Genomic DNA, 22,073 nt, shown 5'->3' with positions numbered 1-22,073 from the left:
ATAGAAATATTCCTGCTACCCTGGCTCCCATTAACTCTCAACAGCTCTTGAATGGATCCTTTGGAATCTACTCTCCGTTATCCTCGCAGCCGGTGTTTCCATGGATAGAGTGATCCATGTGATTCCATAGAAATCAGCTGTGATTTCTATGTTCCTCTTGCTCTGTCCTGAACACCTTCATCTCATCTCTGTCCACCTCCTTCTTCCTGTGAGTCCTTGTTTTGGGGGCAGAGCTCTTCATAGCATTTCACAGTAAACAAAGCCATGAAGATGGGCTTCATTTTTATCTCATTTCTTCCAGAAATAACTTATCCAAAATATTTCAGAGGTTTACTGACAGCACTAGGATTGAGGAGATAGAGAAATTAAATAAGTTGCATTTCTGATGTTTTGCACCTTAGATACAATTACAAGATTTGTGTAAATGTGATCCTGGTACCACTAAGAGAAACTGAAAAAGTTTTTGTTTTAACAGAGCACAAGCAGAAGAGAGATATGGGAAAGAGTTGGTTCAAATAGCCCGAAAAGCAGGAGGACAAACAGAAATCAAGTAAGGAATTATTTTCTTTTTACTGCAAACAAAATTATTTTGGAGGACATATCAGACTCCTCTGTTTTGCCTATGGATGGGGGTCTCACTTCAGTGCCTTACACAACTCTTCACAATATACAGGGAAAGTAGGGAAACACCACAGTCCTTCACAGGGGGATTCACAAAGTCTCTATTTGGAAACTGCCAGTAGATCCTTTCCTGAGAATTTTTTCAATTTCAAGATTTTTCATGTTGAATATTTGCTTCCAAAAGCAGACCAAGTAATGGGGAAAAAAGAGAAAGGAGAAGGTTGTGAAATGTTTCGGATGGTGGCTTGACAATTCTGGAGAGCTGGTGAACACAACAAAACAAATACAAAGACCCAAAAAATCAGCTTCTCCAGCAGGGAAAAGGGCTTAGCTTAGGAATAGAAAATGTAAATCCCTTTGAAGGTACCTAATTTGAAATAATTCTATGGAACTGCTGAAATACACTAAAATGCCATCTATTTTTCTCTGTCTCCTCCATTACTCTCATAAATTATGTATAAATTGTGTTGGGAGGGAAAGACAGATGTTGGAATGGAATTGTATGGAATGGAATGGAATTTAAATTAATAAACACCGCTGATAAACTACTGGTATTATTGATGGCAGCAGCAATAATGAGACATTTTGTCATTATTGTAACTAGTAATAATACAATAATAAGGTGGCAGAGGATGAAGATGTGGGGTCACAGAAGACAATCCTGAAAGTGAAGACCTCAATCTAAACACAAACCAGCTCTATTGATCCCTGGGGCCTGCTCCCTTCCTCCATACCTCATTTCTTAATTGCAGTCTCCTTTCCCTGTTGATTTATCACTCCCAGTGCAAGTGGTTTCCTGTCCCTATTTTATGGCAAAGCCTGACCCCAAAGCCTTGCCCTGCCATGGCAGGCAGGTGCCAGAGGTCCCAGAGCACCACTGGGACTTGGTGAAGGATATTAACTGTGTGATTCATGCACCCCATAAAGGGATCCTTCATGGCCAGCCTGCCATAGACACTGCTGAGCTAACCAGCGCTGGGTAATGCCAGCAGAACCTGCAAGGCTTTCCCCAGCAATGGTCCAGCTCTGCCTGGCCCTGAGCAGCACCCAGGGATCCCACAGTCCTAGGAGGTGGCTTCTGCCTTCCTGGGGGCTCAGTTCACTGACCTAATCGGTGAAAAGAAAGGAGAAGGAGAAATGTTCTGAAATTAAAACCTCAGGTTAAGGATGGGTGGGTTCTTCTCAACCCAAAGGCTGAGGTCAGCATTCCAGGATTAAAGGAAGGCTTCACCTCAGCTCCTTTACTGGCTGTACAAGGCAGGCAGAACAAATGTGTTCAGTAATGAGCAGCTTTGGCTGTCCTCAGTAACATAGTGGACAATTCATGAGTCTGCCTTTTCCCAAGAGATTATAAGAGCTTGATTTAGAAGCAGAGCCAAGTCCCAGTGTTGGGATATGGATTCAAGTTCCCCTCAAGTTGGGGGAAGTTTGGGCTTGGGCCCAGCTCCGCTTTGATACAGCAATTTTATAGCTTGGCGTGGAGGGAAGGCTGAATACATGAACAAAGCCATGCTGCAGAGAGAATTTACTGTGCTTCCATAACCCACACCTGGTCAGGCAGAGACCAGCTCTGCACTGATGTTTTATCACAGCAAGTGTCTCACTGTGCCTGTTCTCAAGCAGAGAGGACACTTAGCTCTCTCTCATCCAGCATCCTCTGATTGTTTAAGGAATTACACAGACAGTGAAGGGCATTTGTCCAGGGCAAACAAAAAATCAAAGACTGAAATCTGTCCAGGGCTGGAACAACACAAGAAAATGCAGTGTTTGGTTTTGATGCCTTAAAATTGTTGAATTTTCTTGGTCTGTGTGTTCTCCACGGTGTGAAGTTTCTGGTTTTTTATGTGACATTGATTGCTGGCAGCAGTTCTGCCTCCAAGGTCAGTTCTTCAGGGAGACTGGAGGGAGAGAATCAATGCACTCCCTAAAATCAGAAAATCTTGAAAGGATTATGCTGCAACTCTCCCAGTGCATTATTCCAAATGTTTCCTCTTTACAGGACTCCCTATTATCATCTAGCATACTAAGTCCTGATAGAATTACCTGTCCTTGACAGGCTGAACAGGGCTGTTCACGTCTTCAAATGCAGCTTTGGGTAGCAGTGCTTCCTAAAATCTAATGCATTTGTACCTAGAACTTCCATCTGACAATCACCAGGAAAAAAAGTAGCTTCCAGTGGTTTTTTGCATAACATTTTTTAGACCTTCCTGTGCCCTGCTGTGTATGGCAGAGGAGCAGGAATTACTTACTTTAAATCGCTCAGTCATTTTCTTGCTAATGCAAAATTACTATCCTCTAGTCTTAAATTTAGCCATCTTTTAAATATCTCAGATACAAAGGCTTTCTGTCACTTCTGGCAAATTATTTCACACCCCAGTAGTTCCCAATATCAGGAGGGTACCTGATACTCTTTCAAAAAATCGATAAAAGGAACATAAAAAATGTATCCACAACAAACACTCAAAACCCTCCGGTATGAGAAAATTCCCAGAAGACTGTAAGAGAAACAACTACAGGCTGAGGTTGATATTTCAGCACAGTCAGGATAGGCACAAAGCAGGGTGCAGGGAGTAAGCACAGTGATAAATGCCAAGCCCCAGAGCAGCCTGGAGGAGGTGATGGCACACTGCACCAGGCAGTGGCCATTGCTGCAGGAAACAGTTCTGTCCCAAGCCTCCCCTATATTTTAAAGGCTTTTAGTTTTGAAAAGAAGAAAATAACAATTTCAACGTTTTTCAGGCTTGCTCTTCTCTCTCCAAATTCTTTTTCAGCCGGAGCAACTTGCTGAACTCAGCTAAATATATAAATAGATTGTACTGCCCTTTTTTGTTCACCGAAGGCAGAGATGAAGGAATATGCTGCTGACTCAAAAGAAAGATTGTAGGAAAAGCTTACTGGAATGTAGCAGCAACTGTGGGACCACTGTCTCTTGATTTGGGAAAAGTGCAGGTGACAGCAGCCATGGGGATGCCATGTGTGTGGCTGGGCTGTTCCCTCAGCTCCTGGGCTGGAGAGCTTGGTCTGAAGCCTGGCAGGGACAGCTCCAGGCCAGGCCCTTCAGTGGGAGCCCAGCAGTGGCAGTGGCCTGGTGACAGACACACGTGGTGTGTCCACTGAGGCCTCCCCAGCCCAGAAACGTGACAACTACTGTGACCTCAGAGCGAGCAGGGGACAAGGTCTGGGTGCTGCTGCTGGAGGTGTGGGGTCAGAATTGGCTGTGGGGAGCCCACAGGTCTGAGTTTGTCTGACAGCACCAAAACCAGCAAGGCAGACACATTGCATCTTCTCTGTTTTAAAAAAAAAAAAAACAAGATGGGGTTTCTAAAAGAAGCTGGTGCCGGATACCACTGACATAGCAAACAAACACACCAGCTTCCAGCTCAAGAAATAAAAGCTCCCTTTAGGTGGTACCAGCCAAAGGACACTGTCACTCCATAGTCCAGCTGCTTGTCCTTGCCAAAAGCACTGCAGCTGGTACAAATTCCTTCCCACAGGGAGGGGAGGTTCCTCCCAACCCATGGCACAGCTCTCACCCAGCAGCTGCTACAGGCCTTGGCAAGGTCACTCCAGTGCATGGAAGGGATGCACACACTTCAGTGTAAGACTGCGAGAAGGATCACACAGGCTCAGACTAACCCCTTCAGCTTAACTTTCTGTCCCCAGCACTAGATCCCAAGGGAAGGGGAGAACAACAGGGCAAGCGTATGGAGATATTTCTTCAAAACAATCTTCTCCCATAGCAATCAGTGAGTTCACAGGATGCCACACCAGCAGCAGCTTTCTATGGAATAGCCTCTAGTGTTTTCTTCTTTTTCTTATTTAAAACCCTGCAACATTTTAGCATGCATTGAGTCAATAGGTAAAACCATGTATGCCTGTTATCCCACTTTTTGAACTAAAAATTAAATCTGCATCACCATTTCCTGGTCTCTGCTTATAAAAGAAGTTACAAAACGGTTATGATGAACCTATAGCCATGTTTTCTTGGCAAATGAGAGTTTATACCCATACCCAGCAGGGGAGAAAGAACTACAGGTTTTCAAGTTTAAACTGCAGCATTTGTACTCTCTGTGGGGCACACATGGGAGAGGATGTACAGAAACTGGGATTTTCAGCCAAGTTACAGACTGAGATCACAGTTGCAGCTGTTTTCTGGGAGTGTGCACAGCAATGATGCCTCTCGCACTAGAGATGACTCTCAGCAGAGCTTGTGCCTTTAAGAGGAAACACCTTTCTGGCTGCAAGGTGCCTGGGGATTTCCATGCAGTGGCTTTGGGCAGCTCTTCAGCACAGTGACGTGAAAGCAGAATACAGAGCCCAGCTCTCAGCTGCATGCCCAGCTCCAGCTAAACCAGGGCCTCTGGGAGCTCTGCTCTTCTGTAAAATAACTGATGTAAACGCACACTAGCTGATTAAATTCTGCCTAGGCTGACAACAGCTATTTTTGTCATTTGCTCTGCTTGTCTCTTCTCATGTGTATGATTTCCTACATTTTTCATCCTTTTTTTCCCCACTACCATCTCCTTAGGACTTTGGGAAAGGGTGGTTCCTTCAAGCCCATGTGTGCTCTGCTCTTCTCTGCCATGCCTGAAATAGAACATTTCAGTGAGTGTGAGGTGAGGGCATCTGTAATGAAATGCCAATTGCTGCTTCCTGTGGATAAAAATAGTGCATCTGTCACTTAGTATACAGAATCCTCTGTATTATTCCACACAAAGCAGGCATTTTTGAACTGAAGCTAAAAGTCAGTTGGGAAGGTCACATCCTTCTGTGGTTGCTTATTCTCCACCCAAATGTTCTGAACCCACACAGAATTTATACTCCAGTACTTTGAACTTTCAGGACTCTGAAAATGGAGCTAAGCCTCTGTTCAATCCCTGTTAAATTTGATCTAGATAAGCTCTCTGGTGATGACGACAGGCATTTTTGAGCAGCGCTGCTCTCTTTCTGAGAGATGTGAGGAAATTTAGTTTTATGTTAGTTACAAAATTTGTTTTGACAGTTTTAACCTTTGATTTTGATGGCACAGCTCATTCTGGAGCCACAAGGGATCTAATTTGTTGTCTACGGGCACAGATTTACAGGGAGGAGAAGGAACAGGGAGATGTCTTCCTGTTTGTTCCCCTGCCCCATTAAAGTCTGGGGTGACATCTCTGTGCTCCAGTGACCAGCCCTGAAGTGATGACACAGCCCCTTCCCCTTGCTGCCACCGCTGACACACACCTGGAAATATCCCAGCAGCAGAACATGGATGTGAACAGCCCACAGCATGAGAGGAGCCTTCCACAGAGGAAGCCATGAAACCACAAAACCCCCAGGCTGTCACTGCTCCCAGGCTGGTACACAGTGCAGACCCTGCAGCTGACAGGACAGCTCCTGTGGCTCTACACCACAGCCCAGCTGGCACCTGGACACAAATCCTTCCAGCTGCACTGAGGGCTGCTGCCTTTCACAGCTCCTCTGGGAACAAGGAAACACCCTTCAAGATTCATTCTTCAATGTTTTTGCCACATGCCCACTAAAGAATGTCAGACACTGCTGTGTGCCTGGCCTGGGACTGGGTTGTGACTCAGTTACCTCCCTGTTTGAAGAGCACAACTTCTCCCCCTTCATTTCTCTTGTGCAACACAGACACAGTCCCCGGTGTGGACGATTTGAGGATGATTTAGAACACTTCTGCCCACCCTTTGCCACCACCACTGGGCCTCTGAGAAGGGAATATTGGTGAAACCCCTCTGGGTGTTCCTGTGTGCCAGGAGGAGGGCAGATGCCAGGGGACTGGCCCTGTGGGAGTTTCACAGCTCTGCTGTCAGGATCCACGGCACCAGAGGCTGAGGGGGGACAGCACTGCTGGGGACTGGCTGTGGGGTTCATCTGGCACACACTCCTCTCACTTCCAGAAAAGGTATTTTTAAAGATTTTAAAGACGAGAACAACTGAACATTGTAAATTGTACCAATGTCAGAATAGAAACCTACCAGAAAGGAAAGGTGGGGTTATTTCAGGCTTCTATTCACCAAGCAGAGGTAGAAAAGAAAGAAAATTTAAAACGATCTGTGGTTTTCCGGTTAGAGGAACCTGTGTTACCTTCCTGAGTGCAAGATATAAAGGAGTTCTCTAAATTACTCAGTTAACCCAGTGTCTAAAGGCAAAGTACTGGGGGAAAGTGCCCACACTTTCAAACTTAAAGTTGAAAATATTTAAAGAGACAGGACAGTGTGGTGCAGCAGGGTGCGTGGTGAGAATATCTGTCACTGAGGCCCTGCCATTGACAGGGCTCTGCTAATTACATCTCCGCTGCCCCTAAATTCAGCTCTTGATGGCTGTGAAGCAGGCAGCAGAGCAATTCCTGATGGTCCCCACGGCACAGAGGACTGCCCAGCACAGCTCAGTGTTTCAGCAAAAACAAGGTCCAGATACAAAGAGAGAAAGAAAACAGAAAAAGGCACAAACAGCCAAAGCTGTAGGAATATTGCAGCCACTAGATGGCAATCCCCCCCCGGAGTTGCTGCAGCGGCTGGGGCACAGGTTCAGGCTGCTCCCTCTTCTCCCAAAGCCAGGCGCTCCTCTTTCCACCCAGAATTAATTCTGACAAATGGAATCTTTCAGTGTACAACAGGGAATCGTTTAACAAATACACAGAATAAATCTGTTAAACTCCTTATTGTTAAACCCCTTATTTTCAGGGGTTCATTCATTCATTCATTCAGAGAAACCTGCGGGATTCTCCGTGTGGGGGTGCCCAAAGGCAGGGCTGGAGCTCTGTCCTTAGCCAAAGTGGTTTAACACTCTTCCAGAATGCGTGTGGATATCTCAGAAATGAATAATCAAAAACAAACAAACAAAACAAAACCCCAAATGCATATGGTGTAATATTTTCAGCGGTGTTTAGATTGGTTTTAACCCTAGGTTTTCTAATTTAGCCACAGGACAAACACAAAAAAACTATTACTACCAGAATATTAAGCAGCACTATCTCCTGAGGGTAAAACGCTCTTCCAGAGTGTCCAGGAGGGTTGGACACAGCAGAGTAAAGCCCATATCAATCCCACTAGAAAGCCTAACCCACCCAGAAGCAGTAGGTAATAGGTGCTGTACATCCACACCAGCCTAGACAAAACTAAAGCTCATTTGTGTATCAGCTACAGGAGTCACTTCCATCAAACCCTTTGAAGCCCTGAAATATTTCACTGATATAATCAGAACATCCAGGAGCAAATCCACAGCACGGCTGCTGCAGCTGAGGAGTCATAAAGGCGTCCTGATGGATCCACAGGTCAAAAATTGATTGATTGATTCTCTCCCACATGTATAACTTGGCATGATGACATATTTGCTGCCCCCTTAAGCCCTGTAAGGGTGTAAAGGTCCGACTCACTGATTTTAGAAAATTATTATTATAAAAATAAGGAAGGAAATGGCCTAAGTCTATTTCAATCTACTCACACCAGTCAGCAGCTATGAAATTGGCTGGACAAATACTTCATACAAGGAGAAAAAGCCCAGAGATTTCTGAAAAGGCCGTTAGAGACCATGCAGGGGACAAACTGATTCCTCCTTGGGCCACAGGCAGATGCATGGTTACAGCAGAGACACCCTTGGCTTACAGACAGGCAGCGAAAAGGAGAACAGCTCCATGGGTGGCTTGTGGCCATGAACTGCCCTGAAGCTCAGGTGTCTGGAAACAAAAGAAGCAGCAAACTGCTTTTGTCCTTGATATATACTGAGAAAGTGCTATTTTCCATTATCCACTACAGTAATTTTGCCAGTTTTCGCATAACTTGAGTCCAAGTTCAAACCAACAAAAAAGAGAAAAAACTCTCTGAGAAAGATAAATCAACACAGATTGCAACAAGTATCCCCAGTTTGCAAGAGCCCTCTATTTTTTAAATTCCAGTATTTAAGTTTCAGGCATGAAGCTGTTAGCACATTCACCAACCCCTATTACTTACTGGAAAAGAAAATTTTATTCTTTGTACATATTTATATTTTCAAAATAATCCATTAGATCTTCTAGGTGAGAAAAATCTATCTCTGCTGCTGACATTCAACTTGTTTTTTAATGTCAAGCTTTTAATTAGCTGAAACCTAATAATGCTTGTTTTCTTTTGTGGTGTGAAAATTTAGTTCCCATCAAAATTTCACTAACTTTTTACAAAATAAACCTTCAAATCTCTAAGTATTGTTAGGAAAACACTTAAATATACTCAATATAGAATGTTCTCCCTGGCTTATCTCAGGAGATTCACCACGATGTAATTGAAATACGAAAAAGAATCAAGCAGCTCTTCTTTTCTGTCTAAACACCTTTTCCTTATATTTCTAGACACTTAGAGCTGGTGTGGGCTTCCATGCAGCTCTTGCTGAGGACAGGCCAGCCTTTCCCCTGCCTTGTGCATTTTCCTTACGCCTGGCGAGGCAGCCCCACTGCCGGGAGAGCAAGCTTTGGCCAGATGTGCAGCCCAAATGAACACAGAGCAGTTAGGATCCCTCCTGAGCCCCTCAACGCTCCCGAAACGGCCCAAGGGATGCACATTTCCCTGCCCATCTGTGGGAGCACACGGCTGGGAAGTGAGAGCAGCCTCTCTCAGGCTCTCCAATAGCCCAGGAGGTCTGGGGCTCTTCACTGAGCAGCTCCACCCTGGACTCTGCCTGGGGCAGAGCAGGGCTCCGTGGAGAGCCAGAACTGATTCCTTCCAGGAGTGACACACTCTGGGCCTTGAAGAGACCATCTCTAGATCTGAGAACTCCCAAGTCACACCCCAGCCCTGGCCCCTGTGTGTGCAAATGCCCTGCCAGCCTGCAAGTTCAGAGGTAGAGGAATTAATTTATGAAGCTGAGAATGCCTTCTACACACCTTTTGCTCTCTCACCACATCTGTGCTGGTATCTCTGGTGCCTTCTAGAACGGGGCTGTGCCCTAGCCAGGGACAGGACATCAGCCTGTGGTTCCCTCTCATGTCCCTCTGAGCGATGTGGCTGCATCCAGCAGCTCCGTGCTGAGCAGCGCCCGGGTTTCCCCGGCATGGTCTGCTCCTCCTGCTGCGAGTATGGGATGTTCCAGCCGGGATGGTGTGCGGGAGGCAGGAGCGGGGAGGGATGGATGCTCCAGCAGGGATTGTGTGCGGGAGGCCGGAGCGGGGAGGGATGGATGCTCCAGCCGGGATTGTGTGCGGGAGGCCGGAGCGGGGAGGGATGGATGCTCCAGCAGGGATTGTGTGCGGGAGGCAGGAGCGGGGCGGGATGCTCCAGCAGGGATTGTGTGCGGGAGGCAGGAGCGGGGAGGGATGCTCGGCAGGGCGCTGCTGCGGAGCAGGACGGGGCACGGAGGACGGGAATGGGACGGGAATGGGGAGGGAATGGGGCGGGAATGGGGCGGGAATGGGGCGGCACGCAGCACTTCGCCCTTCAGGTTACTTCACCCTTCAGGCCTCGCTCCACCCTTTAGGCTACTGTTCCAAAACCCCCAATCTCCCCCGGTCGCCGGCGTTTCATTCCTATCTACCTGCGAGGTGCAAGACCAGAGAAATGGCTGTAAACGTTCCTGGTCACAAATACAGCGAGACTGGGAGTGCACAGAAGGAGTGGTGCAATTCCCTGCTTCATGGAGCATTTTATTGTGTTTCCTGATGGTAACAGATTGATGCTATTGTGCTTGTTAGCATGGTCAACTTTTATTATGAGGCCATTAAGGGTTTTATCTCTATGTGGATCTTGGAGATTCTGAGGGAAAGTTTTCCCCTGGATTCACAACCCACCCCTAGAAGCCAATTCTAATGAAGTGTCTTGTTTCTGCCCCACAGCACGCTGAAGGCAGCATTTGAGATGCTCAAGCAACGTGAGTATTTCCCTGTTCCCTTCTCACCTGGGAGACACAGGCACCCAACGTGCTCACCTTGTTCCCCACACCATTCCCAGCTTTTCTTTCACAGCCTGTAGTGTAAAGGGGGGAGAAAAAGGATGCCTATTCAATCTGGTGGCAAAGAAAATGGCTAGTTCTTCCAGTAAATTTTATCTGGGTCAAGTCACAAGATATGAACTCTGTTCCCTCTTCTGCAAGCCACCGACATCAAACCAACTTCCTAAATGTGCCCAAGGTTCAAAGAAACTCCTTCGCACACAAAATGCAGCACCATGAGATTTAATAGGACACTGTACCTGGTCACTGGCACCTGCTGTTTACACCCAAACTCCCTCTTGAAAAGCAGCTGCTGGACGGAGGTGTTTTAGGGCCTGGTAGGGGAGCTCAGCATTTCTGGAAAATGCAGGGTTCCATTTCAGAGGCACTGGAGCTGACAAACGCAGAGCAGCTCCCAGCCACTTCAAACAGCACCAGCCAGGTGCTCTGAAATTCAATCTGTCTTGGCTGATCCTCGGAAATTCCCAGTGTGCAACCTCATCTAATGACTGCCCACTGCTGGCAGCAGCTCCCGTGAGCAGGGACAGCCCAGCCAGGGCAAAGCACAGCCAGGGGTGATGGAGGGCTCCTTCCCTCCCTCTGCACCACAGCTCCTGACCCTCAGCCCCAAAGGAACAGGGGCAGCTGGGGGAAAAGGGGCCGTGAAGAAACTCACTCTGTTCTTGAACCCTCAGCAATGTCAGTGCACACAAAAACACAAGGGAGACCTTTTTTAAGGCTGCCCTGCTTGTGACAACTCATAGGGCAGCCACATCACAGAGACATCTCCTAAAAAATGGGTCTTTATCTTTAAAGACCTTCCCACTGACTGACTATGAATTCTGGTTTGCTTTAGAAATTGAAAGTGTTGGAAACTCCCATATCCAGCTGGCAGTAATGCTGAAGGAAGAACTGAAAGGAATAGAGGAGTTCCGAGAAAGGCAGAAGGAGCAAAGAAAAAAGGTGAGAAACCAGAGAAATGTTGAAACAGCTTGGGTCTCTGCTGATGACCTGTCTCCAGCCATAGGCTGGGAATTCTGCAAAAGATGATAAAGTATTACCAGCATGCCCTGTTCCCTCTATAGATGAGACTGTGGAACAAAAATCTCTTTCTGTTCCCAGCTGGAAATAAAGTAGTGCTCTGAACTCAGGAGCCAGAGGCTTTAGTCCCTTTTACTGTCTCTGGTGTTACTGCAGATGCTGTTATTATTATTTCTGTAAGAACTTAATCCTTCCCTTTCTCTTTTTTATACCCTTGCTAATGGGTTTCTTTGATATGACCCTGCACAATCTCCAACATGCACCAAAAAGACATAACACAAACGTTTAAAAACACCAAAGCAAATTAATGTCATGCTGAATGCAACACCAATATTTGCTGAATTCCAAATACTCGGAATAAGTAGCAGCTAGTCGATGTTGTATAATAAAAATGGAGTATATTTAAGGCCATTTCATCCCCTATGACCTTATCAAGCCCTAAGTCTCTTGAAAAATAACTCTCAATAGAGACAGCAGTGACCACTCTCACACTTTCTCTGGGTCCATGGGGTTGAAGACAAAGACAGGACCATGCCTTAACTCTGACAGCAATGAGTGATGGAGGAGTAAAATAAGTATTCCTTTCTTTGCTAATTTTAAACAGGTGCAAATGCATATAACTCATATCTGGTGCCACAAAACTCTTGTGTCTACAAACCCCTGACACACAGGAACTCGGGATAGAAAATAATTCTTAATATGAATGTGGATGAAACCAGTGCTGCTACTGAGACTTGAGGTTGGCAGTGCTCTGATGAAGCAAATAGGGCATTAAAAGACCCTGCTCATCAGTGTTTGTCCCCCATTCCCTTTGGCACTGAGAGGCTCTCTCCTGCTGAGAACTGTAAGCCTGTAACTCGACTGGGAACAGTTAGAGGGGCCTGAGGAGAAAAAAAAAAAAAAAAACAACAAAAACAACACCAAACCAACCCAAAAAACAAAAAAGAAAAAGGAAAAACTGCTGCTTTGGAGTCTTAAATAAGCTTTTTTCTCTGTCCAGCATGTGGCTGTGAGGAAGCCAACATCAAACACGCTGGGTCGTGTTAGCAGTTCTGGTAACCTCCCTCTTGATGTGTGTTGTAATGCAGCTGTCTCAGGACTGTGCCCAAGGTGAAACAAACATCTGGGTGGCCCTGGAGAGAGTTTTGCTCGAGCAGAATGTAAATATTAAAGGACCAAAGGTCCCCCTGAAGAAAGCCAGCCCCTGCAGTAGGAGCACATCTCATTGTCATGTAAAGCTGGGCATATCACAGCTAAAGCCACGACAGGGAATCCAAGTGCTGCTCCTCCAACATGGCAATCACATCACACTGAGCATCAAGTGGCCAGAAGCAGGGGAATATAGAAGAGACAGGAATTGTTTGGATTGAAAATGGACAACTACTTGTGCTCATGTGGGTGAGACAGTGATCTGGCCTGGAGCAAGGTGGGATAAAGCTCTGGCAGCAGCAAAGGAACCCTGCTGGCAGAGCCCACTGTGTCTGAGTGTTGCAGGATTTCATCTCCTTAAAAAAAAAAAAAAAAAAAAAAAAAAAAAGGAGGAAGAAAATTAAGATCAATATCCTCTCGGCTATTAATGTAAACCACCAAAGCAGAATTGTCTGGGATTATTTTTTTTTTAACCTGGCACTTTGAAGCTCTCTGTATCACTTCGGAACCTATCGTTTATAAAAGCAGAGTGAAGTAATTTTCCCCACAGAGAGGTGGCTTATGGAAAGGCCCTGACTCTGGTTCTCCTAATTCTGCTGTTGGAAAGGGAAGAAGCCCAAATGAAGAAATGCTGAGCTGTGTGTGTTTCTTACAGTACGAGTCTGCAATGGAGCGGATGCAAAAGAGCAAACTGTCCCATTATAAGAAAACAATGGAGGTAAGCACGGAGGGCTTGGGCAGGTTTCCATGCAAACTGGCTCCAGTGAAATCTGTATCACATGTACCTCTATTTAAAGAAAGGTCAAAGCTGTGTGCAAGAGTGTGTGAGGGAGGGAAGATGGCATTCCTGCTGAGAGGAGGAAGCTGATCTTCCCTGCTGCTCCCACTGAAAAGTGTCCAGGAGGTTAATACAGGATGAACGGTGCCCCAGGTCAAACAGATGTCATTCTTTCTAGGCAAGGGTGCTTAGTGGAGTAAAGATAATTTTTCAGTGTGTGTAAGTACAATTTTCAGAAGAGTGAGGGAATCTTGTAGGCAGGAGGAATCCTCTGCAGCTGGAAAGCTTGCAGGAACAGTGATGCCTAGAGGGGCTGACCTGGAACAGAGGCTAGGGGGAGTTAAAGGGATAAAATAGGTATTTATTAAAAGACCTTCCAAGGATACACCTTGGGCAGTACAAGTGCCCAGCTGGGGCTCTGCCCATGGTGGACCCAGGTTGGATTCAAGGTGAGCACCTGGTCATGAGTTTTCACACTTTTATAAGTTTTGATCTATTTACATATTGGGGTTAATTGTCCAATTACAGCTTCAGGTTATGAAGTCCCATCCTCCTTGTTCACTCTCTTCAATTCACCATTGTTTATGCATTTTGGGCCTGAGGCTGCAGTGGCTGTCCTTGGTTCTCAAGCTGGAAAAGGATTGTTTTGTCTAACTACCCTGTGAAGAGAACTCACTAACTCACTAATATGAAGTTCAGAGTTAGGCAGTACAGAACCTAAAAATTATGAAAGCTAAAACTTAAGGCATCAACAGAAACTACAGGGAGCTGGGTTTGGTTTCCAATGGGCAACTGCCTCTTAAAAAAAGTAGTTGCAGACCTGTCAGTGCTATGGCTGGAAGTGTATTAACCATATATTTTTTTTTGAAATATGGTTGCTCTAAGTGCATCTCTAAGATACAGAGAAGTTTTTGTGCAAATAAAGAATTTCTCTTGCTTCTGAGAAGTACACCAAGACTGTCACCTATGGCTCTTCCTCCCAGCTTGGAGCAATGGCCAAGGCAACACATGACAACCCACCCCCTGGCCACCCCAGGAATGTGGGCTCCCAATTTCATCTTTGCCAGCATCTGCTGCCTGATGCAGCAGTGGTGGTGGAGCAGCCTGTGCATTCCTGACCCCTGCAGGGAGCTGCAGTTACACAAAGCAAACAATTTCAGGGCTGCAGGAAAAGGATACAATTTCTGCTGTCAGCCCCTACTCCAATGTTTCAGTTCTACTTTTCTACCTCATGGTGTCACCGGGATTTTTTTTCTGTAGCCCAAACTGGGTTTGCTCGGCCAAAGTGCAAACACGAGAGTGTCTGGAACATCACAGTGGGGGGAAGCCAGCCGTGTTTCCCCAGGCAGACCCTCACATTTGGTTTCATTCCCCCAGTCCAAGAAGACCTACGAGCAGAAGTGCAGGGAGGCAGACGAGGCTGAGCAGTCCTTCGAACGCACCAGCGCCTCGGGGAACCAGAAGCAAACAGAAAAGGTACCAGAGAGGATGGTGCTATTCAGAGGGAACACTGGGGGTTTGCCTTCTCCAGGTACAGGAGAATACAATCAACCAACCCCTTCTACAGAATGCCACGGGCTGCTTTGTCTTCAAATTAACCCCGAAGAATCCTTTGGGAAGGGACTAAATTATCTAATTAATTTATCCCAGGCTGTCATCCGATAGCTCTATGAATCCTGAAAGGAAACTGAATGAGATTCTTCTCTGAAATTATTCATTAAGTAAAAGAAACAAGTCAAAAATATGTCATGCACTTAGTTTGGCCTTTTGGTCTCTTACACTTAGTAGGCATAGCATCTTACATTAAAATGCATATTTTTCTCAACATTCTTCTCCTTATGGGGAGCTTAATTTCAACTAAATTTAGACACTCAAAAATAAATTGTTGGAAATTAAGGCACTGCAGTCCTTCAGTGCAGCGTCTTGATACTTGTAGCTGACAATTCACTAACTTTTAATGGGAACATTTTAGAGTGAAACAGATGGAGAAAACAAAATAAATGAACTCCCTTTGGCTCGATAAAAAGCAGTGCAGTGTAAGCAAAAAGAACCAAAAATCATCTCAAGGAGTGTGGAGGGTGGTGGTGTGGAGACTCTAAAAACAGCATCAGAACTTTACATTTTATTTCCAGCATCCCCTAATCTTTGATGAGCAAACCCCTGCAGCTTAGCTGCAAAGAGGGGATGGAATCCCAGCCCTGCCAAAATGACACCAGAACATTTCACAGCTTCAGTGGCAGCTAAACCTGACCCAGCTCCTTTCATGCAGAAGGATCCCAGGGTGCTCCATTGCCATTTCTTCCCTGCACATGTCAGCATGTTGGGAATGCACAGAGGCAGCTCACAAGCTGTTCAATTCTGCTCAGCATTTGCAAACAGTTTGGGCCAGGAAGAATGAAGCTTCTGTTCCCAGCTTACTACACGTTTCCCAGGCAGCTGTGATGAGGAATATGATCATAAGCACCCCTACCTGAGCCCTGCCTTCACGGGCAGGATTGAAGAATGTATTACACTGATGTCTAGAGCAGTGCATTACTGTGCTGTCATCACCATCTGTGCAGAAAGACCTGCGAGTACAGAGCTCTCAGTGATGGCTGTTTTCTCATTTGCTAAAAGCTGCAGGTTTTTTAAACAGAGAACCTCTACTTAGAGTGAATTTCAGAAGCTTTTTGGCTTCTGAGTTGTCATGGGGAATAATGTGGCATTTGCGAAGTATTTTTAAAGCTGTGTGCTTTTCATCTATTACACGAGGAGCTTGAAAGATGAAGAATTTTAACAGCCATTTATTTCTGCTTATAAATATCTATTAGAAAAGCACATCAAACAGTTGAGGACAAACAACTCAGCCAGCAGGCACAGCTTCAGGCTGGATCCCGCTGGCTCTGAGCTCCTCTGGCAGGGATGTCTGAATGGAAAACTCTCCCTTGAAGTCATTGGACCTATGGCTGCACCTGGGAAATCCTGGTCCCTTCTCCACAGCAGACATTCAGCAGAACCATACAGAAAGGGGGGACAGCCAGGATTAGAGGAAATTTCCTTGCATATTAGAGCCTTTCCCTTAGGGGGAAAAGAGAGCAGGCAGCACAAAAAAACTGGGGCAGAAGAAAGAATATGTCAGGAATTAATTTGGGGTGTTTCTTTTCCTGTTTCAGAGCCAGAACAAAGCCAAGCAATGCAGAGATGCAGCAAATGAAGCAGGTGATGCTGTTTGCAGCTGAACTATGATTCTTCTCAGCAAAGATCCACCAGCACAGGATTTTGACAGAACACATCCAGATCACTCAGGCTCTCAGGGTTGCCAAAGCCACCTACCCAAAGATGAATGAAGCCTCCAAAGAGCAGCAACCTGACAGCCGTTGGCATTCACTCCCCTTTGTGGAAATGCCTGTGTCCTGCTTGCATTAAAGAATTTACAGAAGACTTCCTTTAGGCACTTCACCCAGGAACAAAAGCTCTTCTTGAAGCAAGTTTGAAAGCACAGTAGACACGCAAATTGCCCCCAGACAGACCAAAGCAGACCCCCCTGTCCCCATGTGCATGAGCACAGCAGTGATCTCCAGCCACAAACGTGTACATGCCCGGAAGGACAGGCCAGCACACACCTGAGCTGGCTCAGGAGCTCAGGCTTGTCCCTCCCTACCCATGGAATACCCCAAATCACATGGCTCACCTGGCTGGCTTGGAATGGAAAAGAGCCTAAGGATGCTCTGTGCCCAAGGATGGTCCAGGCTCTTCATCTCTGAGTTGTATTATCCCTACCATAAAGTTTACAAACCATACAGAGAGAATCCTTACTCTAGTACATAGCTACAAAGAAGAAAACCCAATAATTGTTGTGCCCCACCAGTTCCAAGCTCACATACTCTTGTGATTTTCAAGCAAACCACAGGCCCGAAGTGCAGGGATCACAGGAAAGGCCTAACAGGAGGAAAGACAGAAAGGCTCTATCACTTTTCCCCTGATTGTTGTGTTTCTGTTCTGTGTTTACAGAGAACGTGTACAAACAGAACATCGAGCAGCTGGATAAGGTCAGGACAGAGTGGGAACAGGAACATATCAAAACCTGTGAGGTAAACACTGGCTTTCATTGAGATGTTTGCTCACTCTTTTTTTTATCCCATTTGAAGATTTCAATCTAAGGCCTGAAATATCATCCCAAGGGTTTTGCTGTTTGCTTTATGTGGAGTGTCAGCAGGTGTGTGCAAAATTACTTCAAAAGCTAGAGCTTATTTAGACATAGCTGTTCCTGTCTCACTGACACTCTCCTTGCTTGATCAGCACAGCTATGTAAAAATAAAGGAGGGGAGTAAGTGGAGAGATGGGAGAGGTGGAGCAATATATGAACTGGTGCATACCCCTTTTTATGTTTCATAGCACTTTAAATTCACCTGCAAGAATATTTGTCCTCTGCCATGAAATAATCTTTCAGTTGAAAGGTTGCGGTAGAGAAGTCTCTATCTCCATTTTACTGAGGATAGACAAGGAGATTTACACTTGGTTATTAAGTTTTTCACAACAATTTACAGGAGCTGGTTTGCATCCAAATCAGCTACACATTTCATCACAGTAATCCTTCAAGCACATTTGCCCATCTGCTGAAGTCTGATTTTGCTACATTTACTTGTTGCAGACTTTATTTCCACAGAAAATAAAATGCCAGGAGGGTACCTTTCCAGTTCTTTGCTTCCTCTTCAATATTCCCTATCTGAGAGGACTGAAGGCCCCACAACTGGCACAGGCATTTCCACAGATATTATGCCAAGCCTTAGTCTTCCAAAGATGCGTATTTTCTCCCTTCTTAAAAAGCTGACAAACCAGTGGAGCATTCCACAACCTCACACTTTTCTGTCCCATATGGCTGAATCCTGACAAGCCCACAGAGCTTGTGACCTGCCACTGCTCAATCCAAACAGCCATCCATAATGGAAGGGCATCTTTAATGCCTTTTTTAAAAGTGCTTGTAGACAAAAGAACTGATATTCTTTGAGTTTTTTTTAAAACTAGCAATTAGTACAAAAAGCAGCTTAAAATCCTACACTTGTGGCTGCACAGTGGGGAATCTGGAAGTGAGGGGGTTGCTTGGATCTCTAACGGAGTGCTGGACAACCACAGCCTGAAAATGTTGGCTGCACTGGGCAAGCAGAAAGTGGCAGCACTGGGGTGACCTTCATCACAGGGCCTGTGCCACACTGTCGTGGAATGACCTGGTTCTCCAGCAGCAGGAGGGATGTGTCAAACACAACACCCAGCTGTGCTGTCCTGGGTGCTGACAAGGGTTTTAAAAGCCCAGCCGCTACATTTCCCTCTTGAATTACCTGCATTTCCTGACAGGACACCATTTAGCTGAAAAATTCCCTGTTGGCTCTGGTGCTGTTTCAGCAGCCTTGAATGCCACAGTCTTTCTGTTCAGAACAAGTATTGAAATGCTCATTCTGCACCTTGCAGGTTCTCTTTAAAAGCTTTTACTCTCAGAAACCAGCCCCCACAGCAGCTTACTCCCTTGACAGATTCCTTTTTCTGGGGTTTTTTTTTTGTCAGTAAGTTATTAGATGGCAGGCAGCATACCCAGCTGAGTGTTCTGCTGAAAGTTGTATACATTTGTGGTGTTCTGGACATAATTACTAGCAAATAGAGATGGAGACAGATGGCTGGAAGCATCAGAGATTTTCACACCTCATAGAAAACCAAAACTTTGCTCTACTTTTTGTTCTACTTTTAACAGTATAACGTAGAGATCAGGGTGATTTGGTTTTTTAGAGTTTTTCAAGAAAGAGCTTATCTGCCTCTTCCCCCAAATTGGTTCACACTTTTCTCTCTGCCCCCTTCATTCCTCCTAAGCAGTGCAGCAACATGAGGAAGCCAGACAGATGAAGGAATGGAGTAACTCTGAAAAATGCCTTCTCTTTACCACAAAAATAACCTTCAATATGCAGAGTCAACTCCAGAGAGCCTCAAGTACTTTCAAAAGGGAGAAGTTTAGACAGACATTTTAGATGGCAGAGGTGGATAGTTTTGGCTCTACCTCTAACATAAATACAACCCTTTCATGACAGCACTCTACTGACCTGTTAAACATCAAGATTTCAGTGCGATGGGCAGACAGGACCCTGACTCTGAAATGCTCAACCGCAGAGGTAGCAGACAAATGCACATCTGGATTCCTCTCACCTGCTTTGTTTTTGTCTCTAAAATATAACTTTAATTTGGTACGACCAATAAGAACAAAGTTTTGAGCACAAACAGTAGACGTAGTTTCTCCACCAAATGAAAAAACATCCTTTACAGTGGTGCCTTCAGAATAGGTTTGCATCCCCAGCCCTGTCCCAGCCTGCAAAGCAAATAACTCCACACCATGAGGCTACATCACGTTTCCTGTTTGGCTTTAGGTCTTCCAGCTGCAGGAGTGTGACCGCATCACGATCCTGAGGAACTCGCTGTGGGTGCACTGCAATCAGCTGTCCCTGCAGTGTGTGAAGGATGATGAGGTACAGCCTGCCCTGCCCTGCCCTGCTCTGCAGTGCTGCCTCCGGGGAGCACCTCACTCCTCTCCAGATGTAATCCACATTCATGTCTGCATGCAGACAGCCTGTGTCACACTTGGTGGCACTCACACGTGTCCTCCTTGCTTTGCTGGGAATGCTTTGCTGGGAATGCTTTGCTGGGAATGCTTCCTGTTACCAAAACACTCAGCTGAGTATATTTGGGCTCCAACATGATTTCAAAAAAGGCATCCAGTCATGGCCTCAAAACTGGAAGATAAAGAATACCCTAGATTTGACTTTGAATGGTTGTTTCCTGCTATCAATTTCTTTATTGCATTGAAAAGTCCTGGACTGCCTTTGTCCTGCTCTCTTTAAAGACTACCCAGAGCACAAACAATTAGGTGTGTTTACAAGAATATTGGTACAGGGGACAGGCTAAAGATCAGCCAGGTCAGACAGGTACCAAGTATAAAGTATTTCTTAAGGGGACAATTACTACAAGAGCATTATTTGTTCATTCAAAGTGAAATGTTAAAAGTTAAATTAAACTCTTGGATTCTGTTTTGTAGCTGTATGAAGAGGTTCGTGTCAGCTTGGAGAACTGTGTTGTAGAGTCAGACATAGACTACTTCATTAAGACAAAAATGACAGGAACACAACCTCCAGGTAATTATTCCTACTCATCTTGTCAGATGGCTTGCACAGTACATGTCCTTTGGAGGTGAAACCAGCTGGAGGAGTTTATGCTCCAGCTTTTCCTTCCCACCTGCCATGGCTCACTTCCCCCACACTGAGCTGATGTCGCTGCCTGTGTGCTGCTCTAAGTGGGATAGCAGAATGATCCAGCTTAAAAATAACCCTCCAAAGAAAAAAAAACCTAGTTCTGGCTTTGCAGCCAGGCTCATTTCACAGTACAGCTGAAGTGACACTGCTAAGGAGGTGGCAAATTGCCTTGCAGAAATGGCAACTTCAGCTTCCTGCAGCGGTGACAAGACAGAGCCAACCTACCACGTAACTGCTCCCCAGTGCCCCTTGACAGAGGTGCTGCCTCTATTTGCAGCACAGAGAGGACCCAGGTTATTATTCTGTTCCACATGCCCTACGGAGAATAACAAATCTTCTGCTCTCAGGAAGTTGTTTGTATAAACCAAGACTTTGGCTGGGGGAAATTCTAAATGAAACTGGCATTGTCCCAGCACACAGAACTGCTGTCAGGTTCACAGGCTCTACCCATTCAAGCCAAAGTTGCCTTTTCCTTGACTTCAATGCTCAAAACCTCTGGGCTGCAATGGAGATCAACCAAGTATGAGGCAAGAGCAGTTGTAAAATGAAAACCTGCTGCTCCAGGGTAAGAGTTCTCCAAACACTCCACAGGAAAGGAGCTGCCTAATGTGTCACATGGCTGGACACGAACCACTCCTGAGTGCTTCAACAGGCATCACAAGAGAGTTACACAAACCCTTCCATGCTAGGAGCTGTACAGGTACAAAATCAGCAGTGTGAAGGCTTGATCCCTGGAGTAATTATCTTGTAGATGAAGAAGTTACACCCCTTTGATTTCAATGCAGAGCTCAAAGCAGGCAGGAATTACACCCCAGGACCTTCTTCAGCTGAGTTGGATGCTGCCACCAACTCAGCACCGAGCCACCTGAGGCCTACTTTTCACTCAGCCTTTTTGCCATTACTCTTATGATGGTTAAAAATTGGGATTTGGGGAACTTTAAAAACTAACGTATTGATACAGGTGCACAGGATGCCATTTTTCTGCTATAGTTTATTCTTCTTCACATAGGGGATTTAAATTCACTGATAAAGGAGAATTTACCCAGGAAAAATTACATTTTCAGTGGCAGAGAGGAGAACTGTGCTTTGCAACAGTGTGAAAGAACTTCCATATACTAAGAAATGTGTAATTCTCAGCTAGGTCTTTTTTGGTTTTGTTTTTAGATTTTTTGGGGGATTTTTCCTATTTGAGATTTGTCATTCTCCAGTCACCTAGAAAATTTCTACAAAAAGCTCTTGGCTATGTCAGAGTCATTTCTAATAAGAACTAGGTGGAAAAAAACCCTTGAGAGTTTTATGAAAGGCAAAGAAAAACCTGACTT

General features: G+C 45.5%; 2 protein-coding genes across 3 annotated transcripts in view; both read left to right on the top strand.

Moving 5' to 3' along the window:
• The window catches only part of RCN2 (reticulocalbin 2), a 91,773-nt gene that overhangs the window by 35,404 nt on the left and 34,296 nt on the right, over positions 1-22,073 (top strand). The gene's annotated exons all lie outside the window — the stretch shown is intronic.
• Positions 1-22,073, top strand: part of PSTPIP1 (proline-serine-threonine phosphatase interacting protein 1) — a 49,008-nt gene that overhangs the window by 19,179 nt on the left and 7,756 nt on the right. Inside the window, exons 3-11 of the mRNA XM_066328747.1 lie at positions 476-550; positions 10,424-10,458; positions 11,375-11,481; positions 13,364-13,426; positions 14,864-14,962; positions 16,639-16,684; positions 17,477-17,556; positions 19,873-19,971; positions 20,538-20,634. Coding sequence (XP_066184844.1) covers positions 476-550; positions 10,424-10,458; positions 11,375-11,481; positions 13,364-13,426; positions 14,864-14,962; positions 16,639-16,684; positions 17,477-17,556; positions 19,873-19,971; positions 20,538-20,634 — 701 coding nt within the window. The remainder of the gene's footprint in view (positions 1-475; positions 551-10,423; positions 10,459-11,374; positions 11,482-13,363; positions 13,427-14,863; positions 14,963-16,638; positions 16,685-17,476; positions 17,557-19,872; positions 19,972-20,537; positions 20,635-22,073) is intronic.

Source organism: Sylvia atricapilla, chromosome 13 (assembly GCF_009819655.1).
Source record: "Sylvia atricapilla isolate bSylAtr1 chromosome 13, bSylAtr1.pri, whole genome shotgun sequence".
Lineage (NCBI taxonomy): Eukaryota > Metazoa > Chordata > Aves > Passeriformes > Sylviidae > Sylvia > Sylvia atricapilla.
The sequence above is the reverse complement of the archived record's forward strand: the minus strand, read 5'-3'. Positions and strand labels throughout refer to the sequence as shown.